The sequence below is a fragment of the Strix aluco genome, chromosome 3, assembly GCF_031877795.1.
Source record: "Strix aluco isolate bStrAlu1 chromosome 3, bStrAlu1.hap1, whole genome shotgun sequence".
NCBI lineage: Eukaryota > Metazoa > Chordata > Aves > Strigiformes > Strigidae > Strix > Strix aluco.
In genome coordinates, this window is record NC_133933.1 from 17,460,486 (window position 1) to 17,474,006 (window position 13,521).

The 13,521-nt window shown below is 45.2% G+C and overlaps 1 protein-coding gene across 2 annotated transcripts in view; it reads right to left on the reverse strand.

The window, feature by feature from the left end:
* The window catches only part of SYNDIG1 (synapse differentiation inducing 1), an 80,867-nt gene that overhangs the window by 49,129 nt on the left and 18,217 nt on the right, over positions 1–13,521 (reverse strand). For both annotated transcript variants that reach the window (XM_074820601.1, XM_074820602.1), the window contains exon 3: positions 4,021–4,158. In XM_074820601.1, the coding sequence (XP_074676702.1) occupies positions 4,021–4,158 (138 nt within the window). The remainder of the gene's footprint in view (positions 1–4,020; positions 4,159–13,521) is intronic.

Genomic DNA, 13,521 nt, shown 5'->3' on the forward strand with positions numbered 1-13,521 from the left:
ACAAAGCTAAAAAACTTCTGTAAAAAAGAAAAACTGAGGTACCTGCATGACTCCAGAGGGTGGAGATTTATGAAAAAATAAACATAATGAAGTTTTTCTGATCAGACAGTATTTGTGGAGGAGAATTTTATGGTGAAAGGCATGCAACTTTTACATTTTCCTCTACAAAGGCTTCCCTGCAAACTGCACAAAACTCCCTCTGACCCCTTCAGACTCAGCTATAAACTGTTAGGAAAGCAGCTAATCCAAAAAATTGCAAGCCTAAAAACTCATATGCTTCATTTGTAGAAAAGTGGAAAATTAGCCAATAAACACTGTTTACTGTTAAAAATCTAGTACTCAGAAACGTTATCCCTCCTGAGAGGTAACTCTAAAGCAGTGGCCTGTGGACAGGTCACCTGAATGGCTGATGTGTGCAAAGTATTTTAGCTGTGTTGGCTCAGGCAAGAGGGGGACCTGGACACCACTTAGCACGACTCCAGTGTGACCAGGAGGACACCTTGTGTCTGTGAGGCAATGGGAGTCACATCCCAATCTCACAATCCGAAGAAGCATGCATGATGGAAGACAGGATACATGGGAAGAAAACGGCCTGGTCCTGAGAACGATTTACTGGTAGCTGAGAGAGAGAGCAGTGGGTGTCTTGTGGGAAGAAGAACACAGATCAAAACAGAAGAAAGTAAATGAGCAAGGATACAACACAGTGACGGCCTCAGGCTCTCTGTTTTACTGCGGGAACATGAAAAGCAGCAACTCTCAGTGTTGCTTGGGATAGGAAGGTGACCAGGCGATGCCCTACTCGTGCCTTCATAGAGTACATTTCTGAATCCACTGGTCCTCCCTGCTGGCTCAGCTAAACCTGATGCACATCTTCATTTCCACTATACAGGCAGACCCTGCACACCTGCATCGTTCTATACAGATGGCCTCCAAGAAGCCCTAAGTCAGCAGCACATTGGCAAGAGCCGTGGTGGAAACACTAAGTCCCCCACAGAGCAGAAATAGCCCCTGAAGGAAGCACATTGCTTTTATGGAACACAGGGAAAATGAAATCATTCTGTTTGTAAAGACCACCTCTGAAACCTTAAAGCATCCAGCCCTGTATAATTGTTTTGCACCATGACATAGACATATGCAGTGTAAATGTACTGCCAGGTGCTGCAGGAATAAACTGAAAGCACCTGTCCCTTTAGATTGAGCTGTACTGCAAATATATCTTCTGCAAATCAGGCCTTCGTCTGTAAATGCATTGCACACCTAAAGGAGACCAGTTCTTTAAAAAAAAGTTCACCACAAGTGCTAATTCTGGCACAAAGAATCCATCCACCAACTTTGAAGTTCCTATCCGTTACAATTTTTTGCCAGACTGGGCCTTTTTGGTAGAACTATCCAGGAGACTTTTGAAAACATGACATTTTCAAGAGTTTAAGCAACTGTAAAAAAAAGGTTTGAATGCAAGTGCCGATCTCTAGTTATAGTTGTGACTTTTGATAAAGCACAGGGAATGTTAGACTACCCTTTTGTATTAACAAGAGATCTCAAATGTTATTCAGGAATTTAAGTTAGAAGACCTATATAAACAGAAATCACATGCTAATGGGATGCAATGTTTTACTACCTCACATATAAAACATCACTCTGAATGGTTTATGCTCCAAAGTATGAGGCGATGCTACTGTCTGTATTAACTTAGCTACATGCAGGACTCCAGTGGTTTATACCATATATTTTAACCAGTTCTCAGCCACAGAAGGTTTTGGCCTTAATTTTAGTTTCATTTTTCTACTTGAAAATGCCATTTTGTTGGATGTGGGGTTTTGCAGAAGAGCCAGTTTCAGTGAAGGCTCGTGGTTTCTCAGGTGTGTGATGGACCTGCTGGAGGGGAAGGCAGGCAGCAAAGGTACCTGCCTGGGAAGTCGGGGAGCGACAGACTGATGTGCCTGTGTTAGACCAGGATGAGCAGGGATTTGACCATCTTTCTGCAAGAGATTTGGGAAATGAGTTCTCAGCTGATTCAGCTGTTGCAGACAGAGAGCTAAGAGGAGAAACCGGAGGAAAGGAGCATGCAGGTGTTGCGGTATTATTATTATCATTTTTAGTGGGGAGAGATGAAAAGATTTCTACTTCCAATGCAAAAACAAAAAGCAGAAGTCAAAGTCCCTCAGAAACACAGTCCTTCCTCCCGGCTGGATTTAGGCACAACTCGCCTTGCTTCACCCAAGGGGTCAACTAACAAAGATTGATTTACTGTCTCTCAACCTAAACAAAGCAAAGCACCTGCCTGACCTTTCTTGCTGAGAGCTCCTAGTTTTAGGCAGCCACATTCAGCTGTTCTCCATTATTATGCTAAACCAAACAACACCCAAGTTTCCATTTTCCAGTACCTAAATCCTTCAGCACAATATCATCATCTTCCCCTGCCTTTGTGTGGCCTTTTCCACCTTCCTTATGCTCCTATCGAGGTAGTAGGGTCTTATGGATTCACGCTGGCCCCTGGGATCAGTTCATAGCTAATGTGGATGCCCTGTTCTTCATACACTGGCTCTCAGCACATTTAGCTTCCAAGCCATACTGCTCTTTAGTACTTAATTATGTTGTTTGTTTTGCATTTATTGGACTGTGCTGTGCTTTCATTGCTTAGATAAAACTAGCTAGCAATCCCCAGGCCTCCTGAAGGAATGCTACTGCAGGCAATTAATGAACACTCTATTTTGCCCAGCACAGAGCAAACACACTGATAATGGTGACAAACTCTCAACCCTTCCTTGGCTGCAGCATTAGTGAAAAATTCTGCCTAGTCCACAAGTGTGAAGAGATGTGGCCATTGAAACTGCTGGCAAATACCTCTGCCTGAAGGACCAAACGGCAGGATACTAAAGTGCATGTGGATCCCATCTGATGCTTTACTTCTTACTGTCATCATCACCAGGCAAATCCCTTGACCCAAACTTGAGAAATCAATAGCACTCAAACAAGGAAACTTGTTATTTTCCACTGGACAAACTCTAATTGTCCCAGAGGCTTCCACCTTCAACAACAGACACGTGATTTAAAGCAAAAAATGGTAGTGCTGTATCTCTTTCTTTAATATTGAAGACTAGAATTCTTCAGATCTGAAGTGCTTGCTCCGGCTTGACAAATATCCAGTGCTGGTAGATGTTTAGAGCCAGCAGATTAGAAAGACAGGCAAGAAGGTGAATGATTTTGGTGCTGTGGAGTACAGACTGTAGTTTGCAATAGGCATTGCTACCACCAGTGGATAGAAACATAACTGAACATTTCCTGGCAGTCATTGATGAAACTTCCAGTGTGACTCCTTTTCTGTCACGTTACATTATCTGCCACACTGGAAAACTCAATAATTACTCTGCAGGCACTTATGAAGACATACTTGTCGAAACAAATGATGGGGCATGAGGTGATTGTTAGTTAGGCACAGGCTGGAAACCAGCAAGCCCGTCTCATGAAGGAAACAAACCAAAACACTGTCACTTCTCTGGTAAAAAGTATTTCCGTATTAAAATTGGACAAGACTGAGCACTTTTTCAGGGGGAAAGGAAATGGTTCCTGGAAAGCAAATTCAACTCTGCAGAACATAAATTATTCTTCTACTCTTGGAAGGACATTACTTGGTTTGCTTTTCCAGGTGATCAGCTTGGGAATCCAGAGATCAGTGTTCCCAATGGGAAATACAAGTGTTTGAGACAGCACTCAGAAGTCATGTCCACAGAAAATCCCCAGCTGGACATTGTATAACCTGACATGGAACCTGACCATTGTTAACTAAAACCTAAAATATTTTGTAGACTTCTCCCCCAGTGAAGTATCTCACAAGACAACCACCACTATCACAGAGACATATCAAGGTGGGAAACACACTACACTGTTTAACCACCTCCCACTATCCTAGAGAATGTGTTGCCCACATTTGGGTTTTGGTGAACTTTCCTTGATGGTGTGCAGTGATAGCTACTCCGTGGATGCAAAACTCTGAATTAGCAGGAGATGTTTTAACGTTACCTCATGAGACAGGTAAAAGGCAGCAATGCCCAATGGCCAGAAGCAGCAGAGCATGGAGAACACAGTGAGGCCGAGATGATCTCTTGGTGGCATCATCAGAAAATTGTCTTCGCTTTCGGTGTCACTTGAGTAATCGCTCTGGAATAGGAAGAGAGAAAGAAGTGTAGAGGTGCTGGTTAATGATATCATTATTTGCCCTCTGCCATGGGCCAATGCTGTGATCACCTGCCCATAAATCTCTCCCCAGTCATACCAGGGCAATTCCTCAACATCAAGACAGGCCTCCAGCACTCACGGTAGAAGTCTTCTGGTGATCCATCCCGGTGTCTCTACCACACAGGGGTCTCCAGACAGGGCCAGCTCTGGGGGCACTTGCACCCTATTCATCAGGGCCTGTGCACCCGTTCTGCTCTGCTGTGGCGCCACAGTGACAGGACCACAGGAGTTAGCCTGCACACCAGCCGGCAGCATCCTTCAGAAGGACTTCAGGATTGGGACTGTGGATGTGGCTCATCTCACTCCCTGCCCTGCTGAAACGCTCACCAGGGCACTAACCCCCTATTTTAGCAGCACCCCAAGGGAAGGCTGAGAGACCCGAACCCTTACATCTCCACCAAAATCAAACAGGAGAGAAGTAGGAGCACAGCTCAGAGGCAGGGCTATCTCTGCAAGTTGAAGGCTGGGACTGCAGTTGCCCTGTCAGCACCGACACCTGGGGAAGCCACCCCAGCCAGCCGCACACAGTCAGCACTCTTCTTCTCTCTTACTGCATGCAGAGCAGCAGCTAGCACAACAGGCACCGAGGCTGTGGTTATTCCAGCTTTATAGTTACAGCATTGGTGTAAGAAAGGTCCTGCAGAGCTTTACAACTCAACCTGGGAGCACCTCCAGCCTGAGAAGAGGTGGCCAAAAATAAACTCAAAAAACCCTTTGGTAGTTGCATGTTCTTGACTGATTGTAAGAGAAATGCTGTGTAAAATCCCACTAAAAGGAGATACCTGTGACATGTTTAGAAACTTACCCTTTTGGGCATGGGTTTTGTGTCCCTCTTAGAAACTTAGCAGCCTGTTCAGGAGCTTTTGGCCTTTGGGCCAGAACAACTGCTAAGGTGATGTTGGTCTACCAGTGAGCTCCAAGTGAGAAACTCCTGAACAGGCTGCTAATTGTCCAAGACAGGAAAATGAACCCATGTGGAAGAAGGTAAGTTTCTAAACATGCCACCAGTGAGAAGGACCTAGGAAATGCTGGCAGCCTCATGATATTTGAAAGACTTGGCACTGGGCAAAGGGATTGCCTCCCAAGCTGACCCATTTGGAGAACCCACCAGATGACATGACTCATCACTTGCTCACACAGAGAGTCTGCTTTGACAGATATTGCTTCCAAGCACCTGCCACAGACCAGAGGGGCCTGGGAGGGACAGGTGGGGGAACCAGACAGGTCCCACACACTAAGATTGTGTGGTGCTTAGGAACACCAGCACGTAGAGCACTCCTGCCTGTGTCAGGAGTCTTGATGCCTCATCAGAAGTGACAAAGCTCCGTTCGGCACAAACTCAACAAAACCCACTTCTGAAGGGACACCTGCTCATGCTGGTGTACAGTGTTTGAGCTTGGTGGCTTCCCTTTCTGCTTTAATTTTCAGAACAGGTCATGGTAGTAAATTTTAATACCAATAATCTTTCCTTTCAAGAGTAAGAGAAGAGAGGGGGAGGGAGGAAATCCACAACATTGCTGAAACGGTCTCTTGAAACAGTCCTCTTCCTTGAGCTTCATGACAGATAAGACACAAAAAACCACTTTTGATTTCCTACTTCTTTGCTGAGTAGTGTGCTAGCATTGTATCTGTGGAGACTACCTGTCTGATATTTCAAATTGCCTTTTCTTGCAGATGAAGATGAAACAGGGCAAAAATTCTCTAGATAACTTTGATCAAGTGCAGAAGCAGAAAATTATCAGTTATGCTGCTTTCCAAAGAGACTAACCATTCTTTGGGTGGTGGTGTCATGACATTTCAGATGATAGCTTCCATGCTGACTGGACATGTGGCTGTTAGATTGTAAGAGGATAATGTGGAAGTTTTCTTAGTTATGTTAACATGAAAGGGTTGTCAAGCATTGGAACAGGGTGCCCAGGGAAGTGGTTGAGTCACCGTCCCTGGAGGTATTTAAAAGACATGTAGAGGTTGTGCTTAGGGACATGGTTTAATGGTGGACTTGGCAGTGCTAGAGTAACGGTTAGACCTGATGATCTTAAAGGTCTTTTCCAACCTAAATGATTGTATGATCCTATAAAAACCCTTACTGGGGAAGATTAAGTCACTATAGGCTCATATTAATTGAATAGTAGAGTTACACTGTGAATGCCATTTTGATAGGCAAAGTCCCTGTAGTACACACTGCATCAGTCACCAAGAGTGATAGTATAATTCTGATCAGAAAGCCCTGATCATGAAGTCCAGATATGAACCAGAAGGGCAGGGGGAAAAAAAAAAAACCACTCATAAATCACAGAAAGAAATCCAATAGCAAAAGGTACCTCTTACCCCTTCCAGCTAAAGACTCCTTTCTCCAAGCAAACCTTCCTCTCTAATGTTCTCTCTTACAACACAATACCCAATCTGAACTTACTGAGGGATCTTCCCTATTCAGAAACCCTTCTGATATTGGGAAGCTGTTGACAATTTGATTACCTAGCTGTCTGTCTTCACATGTTCCTGGTTCTGCAAGAGCTGCATCCTGACACTGGAGGAGCTGGATGTTACGGGTGCTGAGAAGTCAGAATTACTTTGACCAGTTACACTCACTTTGGGTTAGCAGACTAATTCTGCATAATCACTAATATTCTTGTCCACAACACTGCTCCTTTCATGTTTAAGTGTCTTTACAAATTTACATGGAACTTTTCACAATTACATCATAATTTCACTAACCTGACTGAAAGCTTTTAACTCTTGCAAAAGTTAGGGAATAGCATAACTAATTAATTTTCAAGGTTTGGGTGGTAAGCAAGACTGCACAGACAAACTTTTCTTTATTTAATGTTAAGCTAGATGAGTTTAAGCAATCTGAAGTATCAAATTATCAGGTTTTTCTTTCTACAGGTGTACCACCAGTGCATCCTTCAACCAAACAATAAGCAATCAAAAGAGAGCTTGTGCAACCGTTAAAAAAAATACCAGGCAAAGAGCATCCCTTTCTTGGTTGATATACTCTGTTCATCACTGGAGCAAAGATCCTTCATAGTTACTCTCCTAACAAATCCCAGTTACTCCAGGCTTTTTACTGAGCTGGTTAAAACACAATCAAGTTATCCTCTTTGAACAGAGCTCTTCTATCCTGTCAGTCAAATGATATTATTGTCTTCATGATGCTAGAAAAATCTTAGGAAGAAACAAGGCAAAATACATCCTGATGCAGCTGCAATCAAGTAAATGACAAGAGAAAGAAGGGTCATGGGGTGTCAAGGAACAGCAGCAGCTGACAGCCTCTCCGGGACGTGGAGGGATTCACCCCTTTTCAGACATGACATCTGGCTCCAGCAGCTTCCACTGCAATTGCACGACCAATTCTAACCACAATACACAGAGAGTAATTACAGAAGGCAGCACCTTTCCACTGCAAGTCAGGCTCTGACTTGAAGACACATCTTTGTGCTTTAACATGAAAGATGTAATCTCAGCAAGTTCCACAGTCCTTCCCCTTGCCAAGTGAGCTGTGCTCTCTGCAGCCCATGCAACGTGCTGCTGTGAGAACAGATACTTGTGCAAGTGGCCCTGTAGCAGAAATGACACATCTCTGAAATTACTGAGTACGCAGTGGGGGGATTTTCTGCTTCCAGTGGATCCTTTGTAGCAAAAGCAGTTATTACATTGACAACAACCCTCCTCATCCTCGCTGACACCTGCTGCGTGTCCCTTGCCAACACACTTGGAGTTCAGCTGAGAAGACAGCACAGGATAAAGCAATCTCAGTCTCAGTTTATCCACAAGCCTTTTCGGGGCTGTTATGAGGAAGAGGTGACTTCAGGAGTGCAGGCAAGACTGGAGTTACCAGGAGATGAGGCCCCAGAGGACATGTCCCCAGAGCATGAATTCCTGCAGAAAGCACAACGCCCTGCCCCGATGAATGTTGGTTACAGTGAATGACAAAGAAAGGAAGCAGCCCTTCCCTTCCCTTCCCTTCCCTTCCCTTCCCTTCCCTTCCCTTCCCTTCCCTTCCCTTCCCTTCCCTTCCCTTCCCTTCCCTTCCCTTCCCTTCCCTTCCCTTCCCTTCCCTTCCCTTCCCTTCCCTTCCCTTCCCTTCCCTTCCCTTCCCTTCCCTTCCCTTCCCTTCCCTTCCCTTCCCTTCCCTTCCCATTTTCCCCTGTTGATGTAGGAAAATGACCTGAAGACAACAGCCTGGTTCCCCTCAGAGGGAAGGCTTTCACTGGGTGAACCAGCTGGGACACCCCCACACAAGCTCTTTGACTCTGTCTTATTTATGCCTGTTTTTCAGTGGTGCACATCTCTGCAGCCCTTAAATGCATTACGCACAGGCAATGTGGGCGGGACATAAACTGGATTTCTGCAGAAACTGTGAATGTGACAAAGGATGAAGAGGAGAAATCAACTTTGTTGGGAGAAGGGAGGTTCCCTTCCCAGTCCCGGAGTACGTGGGATTTTGCAGCAGCTGGAATTTGGGTGCTAGACAATTCAACAGGAAACTTTGACCTCTGTATTCAAGGGGAGTGCTTCTGACACTTCCCAAATGACCTGTGCAAGAAGTCAGCCTTGAACATAACCACAAAGGTGGTCACCCTGGAGACTGATGGAATGAAGCTGAAACACCGATGAATTTTGGTCCATGAAATTCAACTAGCTGTTTCAGTTGATAGCAATGCTTCCTCAGCAAACGGGTGCAGAAGGGATGGAGAGAGAAGAGGGTATTTAAGATGGGATACTGAATCATGTAGACACCCCATTCCTGAAAGGACCATGGCTTAGGAGCAGGAGTGACCCAGCACAGATCAAGGCTGTCTGTACACAGTGCTGAATGCAGGGTGTGTCCTTTGAACTGTGTTTCACGAGGCAGAAACCTCAAGAAGGACCACCAGACCAGAGTGTTCAGTCAAGAGCAAGCTGAAAATAAACCTACCCTGTGATGCACCACAGGAGGAACGAACTTCCCATGGAGAGGGAAGGAAAGGTACAGTACTACAGACACGTACATAATGGGTCCAGTTCTGGTACCCCCACTTCTCAAGTATGTTGGAGAAATGAGGAATCAGAAGGCAGGTACGTGCATCATGCCGCAGAAAATCATCTACACAGGAAGAAAGTAGAGAAGCCAACTTGACTTGGAAGATAAATTTAAGATGCAATTTCATCAGTCTGTAAGTGCCTGCATGAGTAGATAATTTCTGATCAGAGACAGCTCTTTCATTTGGCAGAAAAGCAGAAGAAACCCCAGCGACTGAAAGCAGAACAGATGAAGAACAGACACAAGGTGCAGATTTTTAACAGAGATGGTGATGAACAATTTTCTGCAGTTGTAATGGATTTTCTATTACATGAAGCCCTTTCTTAAATTGAGGCTAGCTATCCCTAAAAGCTATATGCTTTACCTCAAGCAAGACATTATAAGTGAACAGAGACTCTGCAGACAGCCTGCTGTGGGCTGCCTGTGACATACCAGAGGCTGGACTTGACGGTCACACAGTCCCTTCCAGTATTAAAAGGCTAGGCACACTGGAGAAGTCAGACAACAAGGTCTGCTGGAACCACAGCTGTCAGCAACCTTTGATGGATATTCAGGAAACTGCCTTTTTGGTATTACTCCTTTTTTCCTTCAAAGCAACCAATTCAGCAACACACACAGACTGCATACAAAACTAATTCCTGCTACGGCCCTGTGGGATCTGCTTCAAATCCAGATGGTTCAATGGTCTGTTTCTGACAAAGACCAACACATGATGCAACTATAAGATAACATGTGCTCTGTTTCCCTCCACACAATGCCTGTTTCAGTAATGCAGATAAACATGATAAGGGCATGTTTTGACCAGCACTCTGCATCCCTTTGCTCTTCTGCAAGCAGTCTGAGTTCACCTAAATGCAGCAGACATTGAAGATAGCATGCTGGACGGTAGCCCTCCCACCAAGGGCTGTGGTTTATCACTGCTCTGCCTCAACACACTCACCGAGCAGCATCTGACTGATACTTACTTAAGAGGTGATGCCTCTAAAACCTGTTGCCATCATGGGATTTTGTCCTGATAATGTATTATTTATTTAATTTATTTTGCCTCTTTATTTATTTCTTTTTACCATTTTGAGTTTTGCAGTTGCTTCCCTTCAATTTTAAAGGTATTTAAAGATCCATAATCCACTAAACCTGACGCGGTCCAACTCCTCTCGTTTCCACAACTCCCAGTCTAAATTGCCTTGTCAGTTGAGCAGCCAGCCTTGCAGAATGGGCTCACAGAGGTCTCTCCTTGCTTGGAAAGCTTTTCATATATAACCTTGCAAAACCAGTATGTATCAGGGGCAAAAACCCCTGAATGCAGCTGTCCAAGCCCATTCTTCCTCCTGTCCCCCTGGATTTTGATCATCTCCATTGTGATGTTTTCTAGACAGCCACAGCCAGTCTGCCTATAGCTCATCAGTAACTTGCATTCAACTCATTGCAACTGGAAGGGGATTACTACAGACAGCACTAAACAGACCCATACTAAAATGGGCCAGCTGCCAGCCTCCTAAATCACACTCTTCCTCTGGGAGAGCAGTAATCACAGCCATAAAGTAAATATCCCTCATCTTTGTGTGAGTGACAGGGGCTGCCAACAACACTTTGAATTCATGGGGAAGGCACATGTGTACCGTGGCACACTCCTGTCTTTGCAGGGGGGACAGCAGCTACCACAGAGAAGTGGCTCTCAGCAGCTTACGCTGGCAGCTGTTGAGAAGGGTGAAGCTGCAGTGAATGCAATGCACTTCATCAATGCTATTCTTCGTGGCATGGGGCATCACTTTAGGGCTCCCACTCAGGGAGAGGAAGACCTCCACAGTTTGCAGACACAGAGGTTCCTGCCCGGAGGAGCAGAGAAGGCAGTTCCTGCAGAGCAGATGGTCTCAACTCTGCCTGCTGAAGATTAGGGAGATACCCCTCTTCACTGAGCCAGTTCAGCAGGAAGAGTAGCAGTACACCACTCAAGCTGGGGCAGGTGGGGTGGCCCTTCATGACTGTCCTCTTTTTGTTTCAGAGCTGACACAGCTTCCTTTGTAGCACAGTTCTCAAAGAAGCGTGCCCCATCCCCACCTTCTGCAAATGACTGTGCAGCTCATCCAGAGCTCCTGCCACTTATGGGCTGGAGCCCAGGGACCTCACTGCATATCATCAGTCTGAAAACTCAGGGAAGTGATGATGAGAAAGGGAATCGCTCTGGGCCCTCGCTGCTATTAACAAGATTCATAGCAGGGCACTTGCAGACTGCTGAAGGTGACTTCACAGCCATGCTCCCTTCACCTAGGGTGGCTAATAAAGGTTAATATCCCTTGGCAGGGCTTAGCATCACCAGACTCCAGTGGCTTCTCCTTTAAGGGAGAAAAATAAATCAAATGCAAATGAAGTGTAATCACTCTTGTAACCTGTTAATAATGTCCCTGTGAAGGAATCCAGGGACATAAAGTGTGTCCTATGGGGTCAAACCAATGGCCCATTGAGCCCCATCCTCTGCCTCTGACAGCAGCAGCAGGACATGACATAAACCTGAACACTTTGCAGTCCATCCTTTCTGCTCCCTCAGCACCCACAACTGTTGTGTAAGAGGTATTGGAAAGAAAAGCTTTTTGAATTCCTTTTAATACCAGTTTATGGATTCCTTATCCATGAATCTAATCCCTTTTGAACTTGCTGATCTGCCATAATCTCTTGTGGCAACAAGTCACCAAGTATTCACTACCCCGCGGGTTAACAACGATTTTCTGTTATCTGTGTTAAGCCAATACCTTACTACCTTCCTCAAATGTCCCCTGTTTCCAATATTGCAGGTTTGGTGAATGGTGGGTCTGCATTCACCTCATGCTTCACTTTCATGATCTTGTGCAACCCTCTCATATACCCCTTGGCCACCTTCTCTACAATATGGAGAGTTCCAAACTTTTTCACCGCTCCTTGTAAGGAGGCTGCCACTTCCACTTGATCATTTTCCTTGTCCTTTTCTATCTCCACAATGCCCTTAAGAAGTGGGGACCACAATCGCTCACCTCACTTAAGAAAGTGGATTGCACTGAGCAAAACACAGTGGCAAAATGCTGCCAGTGCTCTGTCTTGCTCTCAACACCGCTCTTTAAGATACCCAACATTCTGTTGACTTGATTTCTCCACAGTCTTTCCTGAGTTGTAGCTCAGTCACAAGCTCAGTCTCGAGTTCACGTGGACTAGTTTATTTTTCCATAAATATACCAGTTTCCATTTATTTACATTGAAACACATCCGCCACCGTTTTGCCAGTCAGTTTTGTGCAGACCTTCCAGAGTTCTTCTCCACTGGCATGCCACCTGAATACCCAAAAGAAACTAACACAATCCACAAACCTGGGAGAGTCTAAGAGTCCAAATGCCTCCATATTTCCCTCTGACCTTATCCCCTGTCCCCGAGTTCTTCTGAGCATGTATCACGGGACAAAAGAAACCAAAATGACATTCCCAGATCCACAACACATCCCTAGTTGAGCTTGGGCATTTAATTGCATCATTTTGTTCAGTTCCCCAGGTGCAGAATAGAGAAAATACTTTTTCCCACCTCACAAGAGCACTGCGATGACCAGTGAATTTATTAGTGAAAACTAGGTGCAAGACCCTGAAGGAAAATGGCCACACAAGCAAGAAGCATGCAAGATCTGCTTCAGATGTCATCTGTGCTACAGCCTCCCACATCTGCACCAGACTGCCTCTTCGCCCACACTGCAGAGCTCTTTGGAAGGGGAGCCCCACCATGCTAGCTCCCCAAGGGGGTGTCCAAACATGCTTTCTTGACACCTACTTCCTGGGGACTCTGAGGACACAGCAGCTCAGGCCTTATCAGTGCAACGCAGGACTATCCAAGCCTGTGCAAGCTGGAAGCATTGAGAGAAAAAGCATGTCATGGGGCTCAACATGCATAAACCCCTCCAGGGCCTCTCTTCACGTTGTAGAAGAGAGGTGGCCAGGAGGTGCTTGGGAACACTGAGAAGAGAGGTCAGATAGAACAGGACATAGCTTAGGATCCACCTTCTGTCTCTGTGCTTTTATGCTCATGTCCAGGGAATGAGTTTCACAGCAGCATCCAGCAATTTGTAGTAGAAAATAAGAAGGAAGGTTTAGCTTGAAAGCACTACGTTTACTTTCTTCTTTCACTCCCCAGAACATTCTATTTATTTCATTTTCAGAGATTGCTTTAGATAATGCTGGGAAAAAGAAAAAGAGTTTTAAGAGAGAGCTCAGATGTATTCTTTTATGTGACACATGAATAATTCAATTTGC